The sequence below is a fragment of the Schistocerca serialis genome, chromosome 3, assembly GCF_023864345.2.
Source record: "Schistocerca serialis cubense isolate TAMUIC-IGC-003099 chromosome 3, iqSchSeri2.2, whole genome shotgun sequence".
Lineage (NCBI taxonomy): Eukaryota > Metazoa > Arthropoda > Insecta > Orthoptera > Acrididae > Schistocerca > Schistocerca serialis.
In genome coordinates this window covers 55,937,920-55,951,084 of record NC_064640.1, presented here as the reverse complement: position 1 = coordinate 55,951,084, position 13,165 = coordinate 55,937,920, and the positions used below count along the sequence as shown (strand labels likewise).

General features: G+C 38.1%; 1 protein-coding gene across 1 annotated transcript in view; it reads left to right on the top strand.

The window, feature by feature from the left end:
- LOC126470675 (ATP-dependent helicase brm-like) overlaps positions 1-13,165 on the top strand; it is a 202,922-nt gene that overhangs the window by 22,932 nt on the left and 166,825 nt on the right. Inside the window, exons 7-8 of the mRNA XM_050098670.1 lie at positions 5,317-5,461; positions 7,952-8,060. Coding sequence (XP_049954627.1) covers positions 5,317-5,461; positions 7,952-8,060 — 254 coding nt within the window. The remainder of the gene's footprint in view (positions 1-5,316; positions 5,462-7,951; positions 8,061-13,165) is intronic.

Sequence of the window (13,165 nt, the reverse complement as noted above, 5' to 3'; positions counted from 1 at the left end):
TGCATATGTGTAGTAGTTTTTGGTGCTTATCGAGAAAGGTCCTCTGCTTTCACAAGTAAACTGTAGCATTCTTAGACCTTTTCTCAGTGACATATCTACATGTATATCTGTAATCCGCTAGCCATTGTGGGGCAGAGGGTACTTAAGCATACCTGTCATGTACTCACTTCTCTATGCCTTTTGCGAATAATGTCCATGAAGAATAACTGATTGTGAGCCGTGGTATGAGCTTAAATTTATTGGACTTTACCACCCTGGTTGTACCGCTAAAGAGACTGATGACCACATAGTTTGGCCCCTTTCTCCCCAAACCTACCAACCAATCATACGCCACCAGAACTGGATGAACATCTCCAGTTCACTCTTCCAGTTACTAAACGAGTCCATGAGAAAATGCACCACCCTTCTTTAAATCTGTCTCTATTAATTTTTCTTGCTGTGGACTAACAATTAATACTCAAGAACGATTAAATACAAAGATATTTATAAGCTACCTCTTTGATGGATGAATTAAAATTTCCTTATGATTTTTCTAATGACTCTGTGGCATTTGATTTTTCTAGAACTAATTTTATGTGACTGTTCCACTTTGTAATTCTGGGCACACACTTGTATATATTTAACTCTCTTGATTGTTCCCAGCGAGTGGTTTCGATTTGTGTAATCACGTGAAGTTTCCCAGTAATTGATGGCAGATAGTTTACTCAAACAATAATGGTTCTTACTAACTATTTTGTGCTATACAGTGCATTTGTTTATATTAAGAATTAAACACCAGTTCTTGTACCAAGCTCCTATCCTATGCAAGATTTCTATCATTTTGCTACAACTTCTGGTGTTGTGACTTACACCACAGCATCATCTGGGAACATCTTCATCCAGGCTCTGATGTTATTTGCCAATGTAGCCAAAAAAATTGTGTGTGTGTGTGTGTGTGTGTGTGTGTGTGAGAGAGAGAGAGAGAGAGAGAGAGAGAGAGAGAGAGAGAGAGAGAGAGAGCGAGGCTGGACTGAAGTCCATGGGCTTCCATTTTGGTGGGAAATGCAGAGTGTTCAGGTTGAGCAGCAAGTTATTCCTCAAGTACAGTCATGCCACATTGAAGGAAGTGTATGGAAATCAAAGTTAATTGTGAACACGTTTTGGATTAATGCAAAAGGCTTAAGGAGAAACATGAAATGACTGAAGATGATTCATGCACAGGATGACCGTCAGCATCAAAATAGATGATGACACTGCGAAAATTGGTAAATTAATCCATGAAAATCATCCTCTTAGGTCAGACAGTCAGTGAAAATTATTAAATCACGGTTCTGACTGCCGATCATCAATGAGTGAGGAGACAAAGTTCCTACTTGCAGAACAGTAAGTCCTGGATACTTCACGAAGATGATGTGCCAGCCCATTCTGCCTTGTGTCCTTGTCTGTAAAGACATTTGTTGCAAAACACATCACTGTGTTGGACCACCCAGTGTATTCGCTCAACCTGGCTCCCTGTTACTTTTTCTTATTTCCTAAGGTCACACTGGTGCTTAAGGGGGCAAGATTTAATAGTGTGGAAGGGGTGAAAGCAAAAGCGATGGAGGTTCTCAACAAGCAGAAGCTTGATGACGATGATCTCAGATGATGATGATGATGATCTCAGATGATGCTCTTGTGTCGATCACAACACCAGAAATTGTAGGAAAATGCTAGAAATGTTGCGTAGAATCAATGTTTGGTGCATGGACTGATATTTGATACATGAATGAGGCCTATTGCACAAAAATATTTGCAAAGAATCGTTATTGTCTGATTAAACTATTAGTCAGAAAACTCACTTGATTACACAGTTGGCCATCAATTACTAGAAAAAAATCACATGATTAATCAAGTGACAACCAGTTGCTGAAAACAGTCACAATATTTAAATATGTACTAGCGTGTGTCCAGAGGGACTTAAAGTGGAACAGTCACATAAAATTAGTGCTAGAAAAAGCAAATGCCACAGAGTCACTGGAAGAATCATAAGGAAATTTTAATTCATCCATCAAAGAGGTAGCTTATAAAATCATTGTATTTGATGGTTCTTGAGTATTACTTGTCGGTCTACACAAAGTGGAATTAATAGAGGAAATAGAGATTTAATGAAGAGTGGTGCATTTTGACATGGGCTTGTGTAGTAACTGGGTGAACTGGAGATGTTCATCCAATTCTGGTGTCAGACACTACAAGAGACACTGTATGTTCATAGTGTGTACATCCCAAGAAGAATCAGTTACAATATGACCATGTTGGCAAAATCTGAGAAATTTAAGCTTATACCAAGACGCACCATCAGTCATTCTTCATGCACACTATTTGCAAAAGGATAGGGAAACGAGTAAATGATAGTGATGCAGAAGTAATAATATTTACATGTCCGGTAAGCTAGGTAAAGACCTAGCTTATCGGACATGTAAATATTATTACTTGTGTTAATTGCCATTTGTACTTCAGTAATAATTGCTGCTACAACTGCCTCATAGTCACTGATACCAGTTTCAATATGGATATCCTCAAAGAGATAATGTTTAGTTGTTGCCCTTAGGTGTATTATATGTACATTATGAGTGGGCTTCTGTCTGTTGTAGGTCATTCTCAGAGAATTTAATAAAGTTTCACAGGATGCCTTGTCACACCCACCACTTCCAAACTGTAGTTTTCCAAATTGATCGTTGGATGGTGAAAGGCTCCTCCAGTGATAACAGTACAATTTGGGGCACATACAGTCTTGTGAAGTTTTTTTCAAAGAAATGTGTTAACTCGAAGGCGGGGCTGGGGGAGAAGGGGGAGGAGGGGAGTCTGGTGGTTCATAGAAATATCCATTTACAATTTTGTAGCCGTCCTTAACACTGAGTCTTGTCCAAAAAGTCTCACGTGCAACCTCAGTTTCTATTCCGATGGCTTTGGTTTTTTTGTCTGAGAGAAATACACCACCCCTATGTCCTTTGCTATACTCTTAGATCTTCCTCAAAAATCTCACTGCTGTTAATTTCGAGATGTTGAGGATGTTGGTAATTGTAATAGAAATGAAACAAGAATAGCCTGGCTATGTAACCAGACAACTGGCAGAACATGGACTTAACGCTTTGCACTCCATAATGCACACACAGGGCATCTCCATGCACTCTTACTTAAATTGCCACCACCCGGACGACAAGCTTGCCATAGAGAATTGCACAAGTCTCTTTGTGGAAATTATGTCAGTGGCCAACAGTTAGGGTATACATTAAAACAAAAAGTGAGCTTTCATTAAGATACTTTTACATAAGAATAACAATTCAAAACTTTTAATTCTGTGATTTAAAAAAATTTTTTTTTCTTTTCGAAACTCTTCAGGGTGATATTTTTTGAAACTATTCAGGATAGACTCTTTTCATCATTGTTTCACATGAGTTGTTTACAAGAAAATCACTGACATCATCTGAATAATTACCACTCTCGTTTTCATTTAGATCTCATCCTCAGAAAGAACTGCAGATAAAAAACTAGCCATTTCACACCAATTAACGTGAATATAATAATTATAACCTTTCTCTCAACATAACTGCCACAGTTACACACTTGAGTTAACACAGGCTTCCCTAGATGGCAGTACTGTGCAGCATTGATGTCTAATACAGTCAGATTCAAGATAGAGCATGTGAGCTATGAAAAACTGTGTCTAATGATGCTTGACATCTGAGTGGAAAACAAAATTGACAGTTTTGAGCACCACTGGACACTGGAGTGGAAATGTTAAGGAACATAATTGTTCGATTCCTCGTAATAAGAAATGACACTGATTATGATCAAATACAAATATAAAGCTGTATTTACTGAAACTGTTCGTCATGTCATGTCTAGCTTTTGCGTATATGAAGTCTGTCGGCCAGTACTTCAGGAGGAGCATTAGTTTTGCGTCTGTGATCAGTGTGTTTATTAGACATGACATCAACATTACATTGCTGAACATTTTTCTAGCATGCGATAGCTGTGAAGTCCACCCATTACGTCTCAAGACTGATAATTATAGTTTGCTGAGTGCTTTAACATAAGAAACAGGCATGCCCGCTGCCTCATTATAGAGGTAAGAGTAATTATTTCAAACTACTGACATATTTATCTTTGTTGAGTGTACCGAACTCCCTGCACACCAGTGACAGTGTGTATAATATGGAAGATGTCATGTTTCTAATGAAAATGTTTCCACTGATTTGTGAAACACACTGTTGACTACACAGTTAACTGCCGTCTTGTCTGTCTGCTCTGAGATTTTAATTGTGATTTGCTTAATTCTCATGGGTTTTGTTTCCGTCAATGTTAATTGCAGATAAGAAGTGGTACAGTCAGGATTGTTTTACATTATCTCCTGGTTATCAAGAATATGAAACAGCTTATGGTGCATAGGCGTACAGTCTGTATGGTCACTGTAGTTAATGTTTTCAACAGCTTCTGTAAAGAAACAGTACTGTATTGTTACACGCTGTATTGTAACATGTTCGTTGAGTTTACTCACCGTTTGTAAGTGTTTGGTACTTGTTGCTGTGCATATGATAGTGTCCTACCACTGTCCAAGTTTGGGATGCCATGATTCAGAGGAAATCAAACCCCTCCAAATTTTTTACCAATGTGAATTACATTCTGTATTATATATACCTGCCATGGTCTGCATGTAATCTCAATTTAGTAAAGTCAAAAAGGAACTTGACTAATAAATTAAATGAATTATTCTGTAACAAGTCACCGGAAGTCAAGTGTTCAGTCTATGAAAACAACAAACAGTCATGATCAGTTTCTGAAAATCTATTGTTAGAGTTTGAATTTACTCTGCATGTAATTAATGTGGTACTGGGAAGTCATGCAAATCTGGGAATACAAATAATGCAAGGAGTAAAGATACCAACCCACTGTGTAATTAAGGCATTGCCTGATCAGCTGGCACATAAACAAGATTGAAAGCACAAAAATTTCAATCTTGTTCAAGTGCCTGTTACCCACTCAGTGGCTTAACTATGTGGTGAGTGGGTACTGTTACTTCTATCAACATCTGAATAATCATTGTGTAGGTGGTATCTGTTCATTTCGTGGCCTGTGAACAAATATTAAATTTGTCTGAACTCATTACTTTGCTGGCCAATCCTGGAAAGTTTCTAGTAAAAATACTAGTAGTTTTCCCTCTTATTAAAGCTGTCAATTGCACAGTTAAGTGAAACTGTTTACACAAAGATGCCTGACACTAGCAAAAATTTATTAAAGAAAAATAGCAGCTAGTGAATGTTTGAGAAAACTTATTTTGTACCTTATTTCTGCCCATAGAAAGCTGATTGATCAGAAAAAAGATAAACGGCTATCACTCCTCCTCCAGCAGACTGATGAGTACATAGCAAATCTAAAAGATATGGTGAAGCAACACAAAGCCGAGCAGTATCGTAAACGGCGTGAAGAAGAGATGGAACAGAAGGTAAGTTCAAAATTGTTAAGACTTTTGTGGCCTATAAGTAATGTATTGCTTGTTGGCTTTTGTTTCGGGATATTTGGCTGATGTTTCTTCAATGATTTTTCTTATGTTTTGCCAGCACAAGTAACTGGCATTGTCAAAGGTTCACCCTCCATTTGCTAGTGGTGGACTGGAGTCAAGCCTGCAGCTGGAGATGTAGGTACTATCACACCTAGGTCTGAGGGCTTTTCCCTGGTCGTTAATGATGTAGTTCTCCCCTTGTTACTCGCAATGGTAGTTTAGTGCAACATGGGAATCCAATATAAGAACCTGTGTGTCAGTGAATTTTATCATGTGTCGATCTTGCATGGCATGTGCTCTGCCTTTGCCGATTTCTTCACCTGTCCCAATCAGCCATACATTTTGCATTTGATGAACCTGGTATTGATGGATCATCCAATCACTCCAGCATAGACTATTCCATGTGTACACAGCATGCAGTATATTCCCAACATTGCGAGTTGGTCCGTCTTGTCCTTTGCCAATATGAGACGCTATCCTATCTTCTTGGTTGGTTTGTAAATAGACTCAATGCTGTGTTTGCACAATATACGATCAATTCTGCCCATCACCATGGGGATGCATGGCAGCAAGACCATCCACAACATTTTTTTTCTGATGTGTCACGTCATCAGGTGATAGGTTTCCTGAAACTTCTCATGCAACTGGTGGAGCGTGCTTTCCACTCAGAACACATTCCAGGTGTTGTATCTTACATCTGTCATAATGCAGGTCACCTTTCGTCTTGCGCATTTTGCGAGTGTATTGATTATTCTTCTTTCCTGACTTAGGTGAAACTTTCAAATTATCAAGTTTTTGAATCCATAAAATTCATTGTGATGATTCCTTTATTGGATCACCAGTTTCCTCAATATGATACTGGTGTTTTCAGTATTCCTGTCTTTCCAATGCTAGATGACCAAATTGTGTATACACTCAATGACAAATACTTACATTTCAGAAAAATTGGATGATTTATTCAAGAGAGAGAGCTTCACAAATTGAGCAAGTCAGTAATGTGTTGGTCCATCTCTGCTGATTATGCAAGCAGTTGTTCATTGCACTATTGATTGATTGAGCTGTTGGATGTCCTCCTGAGGGATATTGTGCCAATTTTTTTCCAAATTTTTTATATCATCAAAATCATGAGCTGCTTGGAGGGACCTGCCCATAATGCTCTAAATATTTTCAATTGGGGAGAGATCCGGTGACCTTTGGTGGCCAAGTTAGGACTTGGCAAGGACAAAGACGAGCAGTAGAAACACTCGACAGGTGTGGACAGACATTATCTTGCTGAAATGTATGGCAAAGATGGCTTTCCATGAAGAGCAACAAAACAGGGCCTAGAATATCATAGATGTATCACTGTGCTGTAAGGGTGCTGCAGATGACACCAAAAGGGTCCCTGCTATGAAAAGAAATGGCACAATAGATTGTCACTCCTGGTTATCGGGCCATATGGTGGGCAGTAGTGTCCCATTGCTGTCTGGAGTGTCTCCAGACACATCTTTGCTTTTCATTGGAGCTCAGGTCAAAGTGAGACACATCTCTGAAGACAACTCTACTCCAGTCAGTGAGATTGTCTGGATTCACCCTTGACACCGATGGGATATCAACCTGACTGTCGCCTGCCATATGGCCTGACAACCAAGAGTAATGGCCTAGGATGCCATTTCTTTTCATAACAGGACCCCTTTGGTTGTCATCTGTGGCACCCTTACAGCACAGTGGTATGTTGATGATATTCTACGCCCAATTTTGTTGCCCTTCATGACAAGCTGTCCAGGGCATACATTTCAGCAAGATAATGCCTGCCTGCACATGATGCGAGTTTCCACTGCTTGTCTCCTAGCTCTCAGGGACATTGTTGTTGTTTTTTTGTGTTAGAGTCTATAACTAGAGATTACGATTGAATTTTTAATGCGGGCGTAATGATTTTTCTATAAAAAAAAAGGTACAAAGTGAAGACGAAATATGTAAATTATAATATTTTTGAATGTGGGTACTACCAATGCCAACAACAGTACCGCAACATGTGATTATTGATTTACAATTTTCCATGAGTGTAAATGGGTATATTGAACTATATTACTGATGTTTGTGAAAGACAGGTTATTAAGAAAGTTATCCTTTGAAAAAGTGTGATAATATTGAAGAGGTCTCTTACAAAAGGTATACAACCTTTAATCTTATGAAATACCAACTTCCTTCGCTTACAACTTTTTAACCATATTTTTCTATGTACTAGTAAGAAGTATTGCTTACTCATATTGGGGCAAGATTTGTTTGCTCTTACACAGAAGAGAAATTAATTTTTGTTTCTTTGTAGTTGATCATTAGTGTGATGTGCTATTAAATTCTCTCTAGATAATGGCAAAATGTATAGAACTACATGAGATTAACATATAACAAAGTGTTGTGTACATAATGTATGCATTGACTAAAATGTTTCAGAAGAAACGGAAGAAGTGGAAACGTGTTGTTGAACCAGAAATGATTGACAGTCTGCTTGATGAGAGTTCTCAGATGGCTGATAGAATTGCATTGTTACATGCAGCTACTGGTTAGTAGTTCTAAATATACTAACTTAACATTATAACTTTGTGTGTTTTGTTTGTTTTTATGCACTTGAGTGTTACAATCTTTCTGGAGGCTGCAAATATCTGCTATAAGATCATGTTAATCCCAGCTCACTCTGTTCATTTACGAGACAGGAATGCCCAGGATGATACTGTGTTTCTTTTGACTTCTGGAAAGCATTTGGCACAGTTTGACACTGTCACCTAATTAATAAAATAAAAGTGTACTGAACATCAGACCAGCTTTGTGCTTGGACTGAATAGTTTATACCAAATACACCACAGCATGTTGTTCTTAATGGTGAGAGATCTTCAGATGTAAAAGTAATTTTGGGCTACCCCAAGGGAATATTATAGGACCAACACTATCTAAAATAATGGGCATTAGAAAAAGTGTCCCATATTCTGAGAGTTGTAGTATGGACCAAAACAGAACAAAAATGTCCAGTAAACTTGGATGCTAAAATGTATACATTAAAAGCTAAGAATTTTCACTATTGGGAAATGCTCTATTGCAAACTCTTTATTACAAATGACCTACAGAATGCAGTAAACAAATGAGAACACACTATTCTCTTACTGTGAAGCAGCAGAGCTTCTAAAGTAATCTGCTTGCTATTACATAAGACCTGCACTTGTGGGCCATTGCTAAAGGAGGTGCTCAATATGCTGTCCGTTCAAAGTAATTCATGTTTATGTCAGACATCATAGGGAATGAGTACTGCCTGAAAAACTCCACGTTGGACACTGATGCAATGCCGGACATTGATTATGCATTCTTATAGTGTTTATACATACACCGAAGATTTCAAGTGGCCACATAACCAAAATTCCACAGGATTAAGATTGGGATACTAGCTAGCTAACACACTGGATCTGCCCTATCAATCCATAGCCCATTACATGTGTGTGTGAGGTGTTTTCGGACATTCCAGAGAAAATGAGCTGGTGCTCCATCGTGCATGAACCACATCTTCAGCTATTGTTGGAGGTACCTCATAGGAGATTCATTTGATAAGAACTGATGATATCTCGCACCAGTCAACCTGTTTGGTAGTATGTAAGATGCTATTAGTCTGTTGCCAATAATTCTTGCCACACACCAATTGAAAATTGGCACTAATGCCTTGCTTCTTCAATTGCTTGTAGATTTTCATCAGCCCACATATGTTGTTTATGAATAGTGATGATCCCATTTGCCTGAAACAAGCCTCATATGTCAATATTATCTTTGTTCTGAAAAGTGAATTACCACCACCACATCTTTGCAACTGCCATTGGCAGAACTGCATTCTGACAGGGTGATATTGTGGCTGAAGGGCTTCAACAGGATGTCCATGATGTGGTTATAGGAATTGTTCATAGAGGATTGTTCAGACTAGAGGATGACTAACCCTGATAAATGATGGAATTCTATGTACACTATTTTCAGGATCCTCTTCCACTTCTTGCAATGCTCCCACCTCCACAACACGAGTATCAGTGGTGAGAGGTCTGCCACACACTGTTGTTTTGTATCTACAGAACCAGAGTCTGCTAGTATTTGGAAAAAATAACTAAATAATTGTGCAAATGGGACTCTGCATTCTGGATATTTTTCAGCATTTGACAGTTGCTTCTATTTGCCAGACCATAACAGATCATCATGTCTGCTATTTTCCTTGTGGGATAATAGGTTTCCATTATGCTGGTAAGTGCAAAGATAAAACTAAAATGTAAAAGTGTTTCACAAACTTATCAGAACACAAACTGATTCCATTAGAATTCAAGAATGTGCTGAACTTACCCACAACTGAGAATATGGTTTACGGCAACAATGTTAACAGATGTTTACTACGTACTGTATCCATGGACATTAACAGAGGAATGTGTTGTCATTTGTTTACTGCATTCAGTAGATTATTTGTAATAACAAAGAGCTTGCAGTAGAAGAGATGTTTTGCTGATATGTCATAAGGTATGTATATAGAGACCATATTTACTGGCCATTTTTGTTTTGATTTGGTCCATACTACTACCTCTCAAAGTGTGGAATACCCTGTTTATAAATGACCAAGTGGATAACATTGGAACCTCCATGAAACTGTTTGTGAATGGTGCTGTTGTATATAGAGATGTTGCAATAATAGAAAATTATAGTGGATGCAGGAAGACATGATGAGAATGACACTTCATGTAAGGATTGGCAGTTGATCGTCAAGATACACAAATGTAATGTATGATGCAGAATTAGGCTGAAGACCCATAGTTGTAAGGTAACACAGTCGTTGAAAAATCCCTGGAAGCAGTTGTGTGCGTTAAATATCTGAGAGTAAATGTATAGAGCAATTTAAAATGGAACAACAACACAAAACGATCTGAGGAAAGGCGGATGCCAGACTGGGATTTATTGGGAGAATCCTCGGGAAGTGTTTTCTACCAAAAAATGAGGTAGCTTACAAAACCCTTGTTTGATACTTGACATGTGGTAGACTCCTCAGTCTGAAGCTGTAATCAGATGCTAAATGGGATTTACAGGTGAAATAGAGATCATTCAAAGAAGAGCAGAAGTCCAAAAGTGTCACGGAGATTCTCAGAGGTCTTCCAACAATCATTCTTCCCATGCACCACTTACAACTGCTGCAGGAAAGGGGAAAGTAACAGTGGTATATAAAGTAAACTTTCAGAAAGGTGAAATGAATGACACAAATTTTGTACATTTTGGCTCTCTCCTCTGCCTCGTGCAACCAGCCATTCCTACCAAGGCTTTGTGTGTACACAAACAGGCAAAACAGGGAACATGCAATAGTAGAGTGAGAACGTTTATTGGATGGCAACTGGCCCCTACCACTCGTCTCTCAGAAATGTCAATCACCATGCTAATTTAATTGAAGTCTAGATGACAACATGATACTGAAGTAGTGGACAGCTGACACGTGGTAGACTTGTTTAAGGTCTTGTGTGTGTGCGTAAACTATTTGTTGTGTCTTCTAAAGGATGTCCTAAATGAACACTGCAGATGAGATGGCTATACATGGCTAAGTTGTAAGGAAGAGAGCACTTAGTGTAGAATGAGTGGCAGTTGTTGAAATGGAGGTATTGTTGCTGTTGATGAGATGGATTTGGATGAAGGTACTGATAGAGCCATCCCTGAAATGGAGGTTTGACATTGAGAAATGTGGCTTATTGGACCGAGAAGGTCCAAGTGAAGCAAATGAGGGGGAATGGGTTGAGGTTTGGGAGGAATGTGTACAGGGTGTTAAAACGTGTTTACCATTATACTCTCATTCTGTGCCATCTCGTAGATCTCTTCTTTCTCTCTTGTCTGAAAGGTGGATGTGGTATGAATGACAAAACTGACTTAATTGTCTTATGCAAGGTTTCCAGTTTATAACAGTTTATTCTGACAGTAATTTTTTTCCGCTATAATCAAACTTCACAGAATACTGTATTCCACCACTTTTGTATCAATCTATATGTTTCAAAGCATAATTAAACTTTGAAACATTTCGCACTATCGACTTTCTTATCGTGTTCATGCAAATTATCTCATAGTCAAATTCTTGCTACCTACCCATGCAGTCATTTACTATGTATGACTCAAACTGTCAATAGTGATAAACACAGGGCAAGACCTGGCCATTGTTGTGACCAGAGATAAGGTCTTACCTATCCTCACAACCCACTAATGCATATTGCTTGTTAGTCATATGCACATATTGATATTCACACAAGCTGAGAGAACAGTAACCTTACACCCTTGGAATTAAAAAGAAAATGTGGCCTTGTATCTTTCATTTAGATGAATGATTTAAAGAACAAAAACAAATATAACGTAAAATGGTCTGAGGTGTGGGACTTGTGCTGTGAGGGTTCTGTATGATCTTAATTACGTGTATTGGTGGTTCATCCATAGGTTTTGATGAGTGAGTCTACAACTATAAAATATGTGGCATAAATGGCCATATCTTTTGTGTACATTGAGTTAGAAGCTTAATTTTTTTTGTACACTGCCAACAGACTGTCTACCTTAATATTTGACACAAGTAGAGGCATGATTTTCTCACATTAATTTCTGTATGATTTTGTGAGAAGGATACTGATTGACACGTTATTTCACGATGTAGATATTCCCATATCGCTTTAATTTCATTTTGATGAAATTCTAAAATTAATCATTAGAGGTTTCATTTTTGTGGTTCTGAATGATTTACATGAATTGTAGATGTACAAGTAAATGATAAACATGTAATATTGTTTTACTAGATTCCTTATTATGAGTACATAACACTTAAATTACATTGTCATTAGGCCATTCTGACCATGCCTTACTTTGTGAAAGATAACGTAGCACATGTTATAATCAGTCACTGACAATGAAATTATACTTAGAGAAAAAAATATCTGCTTCAGTGGGTGAATAGGGAACCCAAGCAACTTTAAGAGAGCATTTGCTAAGTTCAGTTGCATTTTTTTCAGTGCTTGCAGTGACTGAATTATATCAGCCTGTTGACTTTTTTCCCCCTAGTTTCATTTAGCAGAATATCTTCAAGACTAAGATACCCAGATAATATATCAGACTGTTTTAACATTTTGAAGACAGATAATTTTTGTGCTTTTTCACTTACTGTGGAAATGTTTGACTGAATGCATTAACTGGATGAAATAACTCTGCCTCTGTGTACTAAATATGAAGTGTGCAGTGAAGGCAACAGAAAGTTGTGTTTTGAGCTTCTACAAACTCAAGATAATCAATTTATTTTTCCCAACTGCAGTAGAAGGTAACCGTGCAATGCACCAGCAACTGCATCATCACTCATTTTTGAAAAACAAAATCACAACAAAAATAGCACAACAAAACACAAACAGTGACATTACAGCTCAGCAGTCAGCAGCAAAGCAGATGATAATGCAGTTAAAGAAGTTGATGGCACACAGCCCAGTTGTCAACGCATATTTACAAATCACTATGGCACAAACTCTACTGACTGTTGCCAACTGCTGCTGATCAGAACTACAGAGTTCGCAATTCCCACACAGTACTGACTGTGGTCACTTTATTTATTTTAGCTGAACCAGGACGCCGAAATACACCAACCATTCGCGTGGT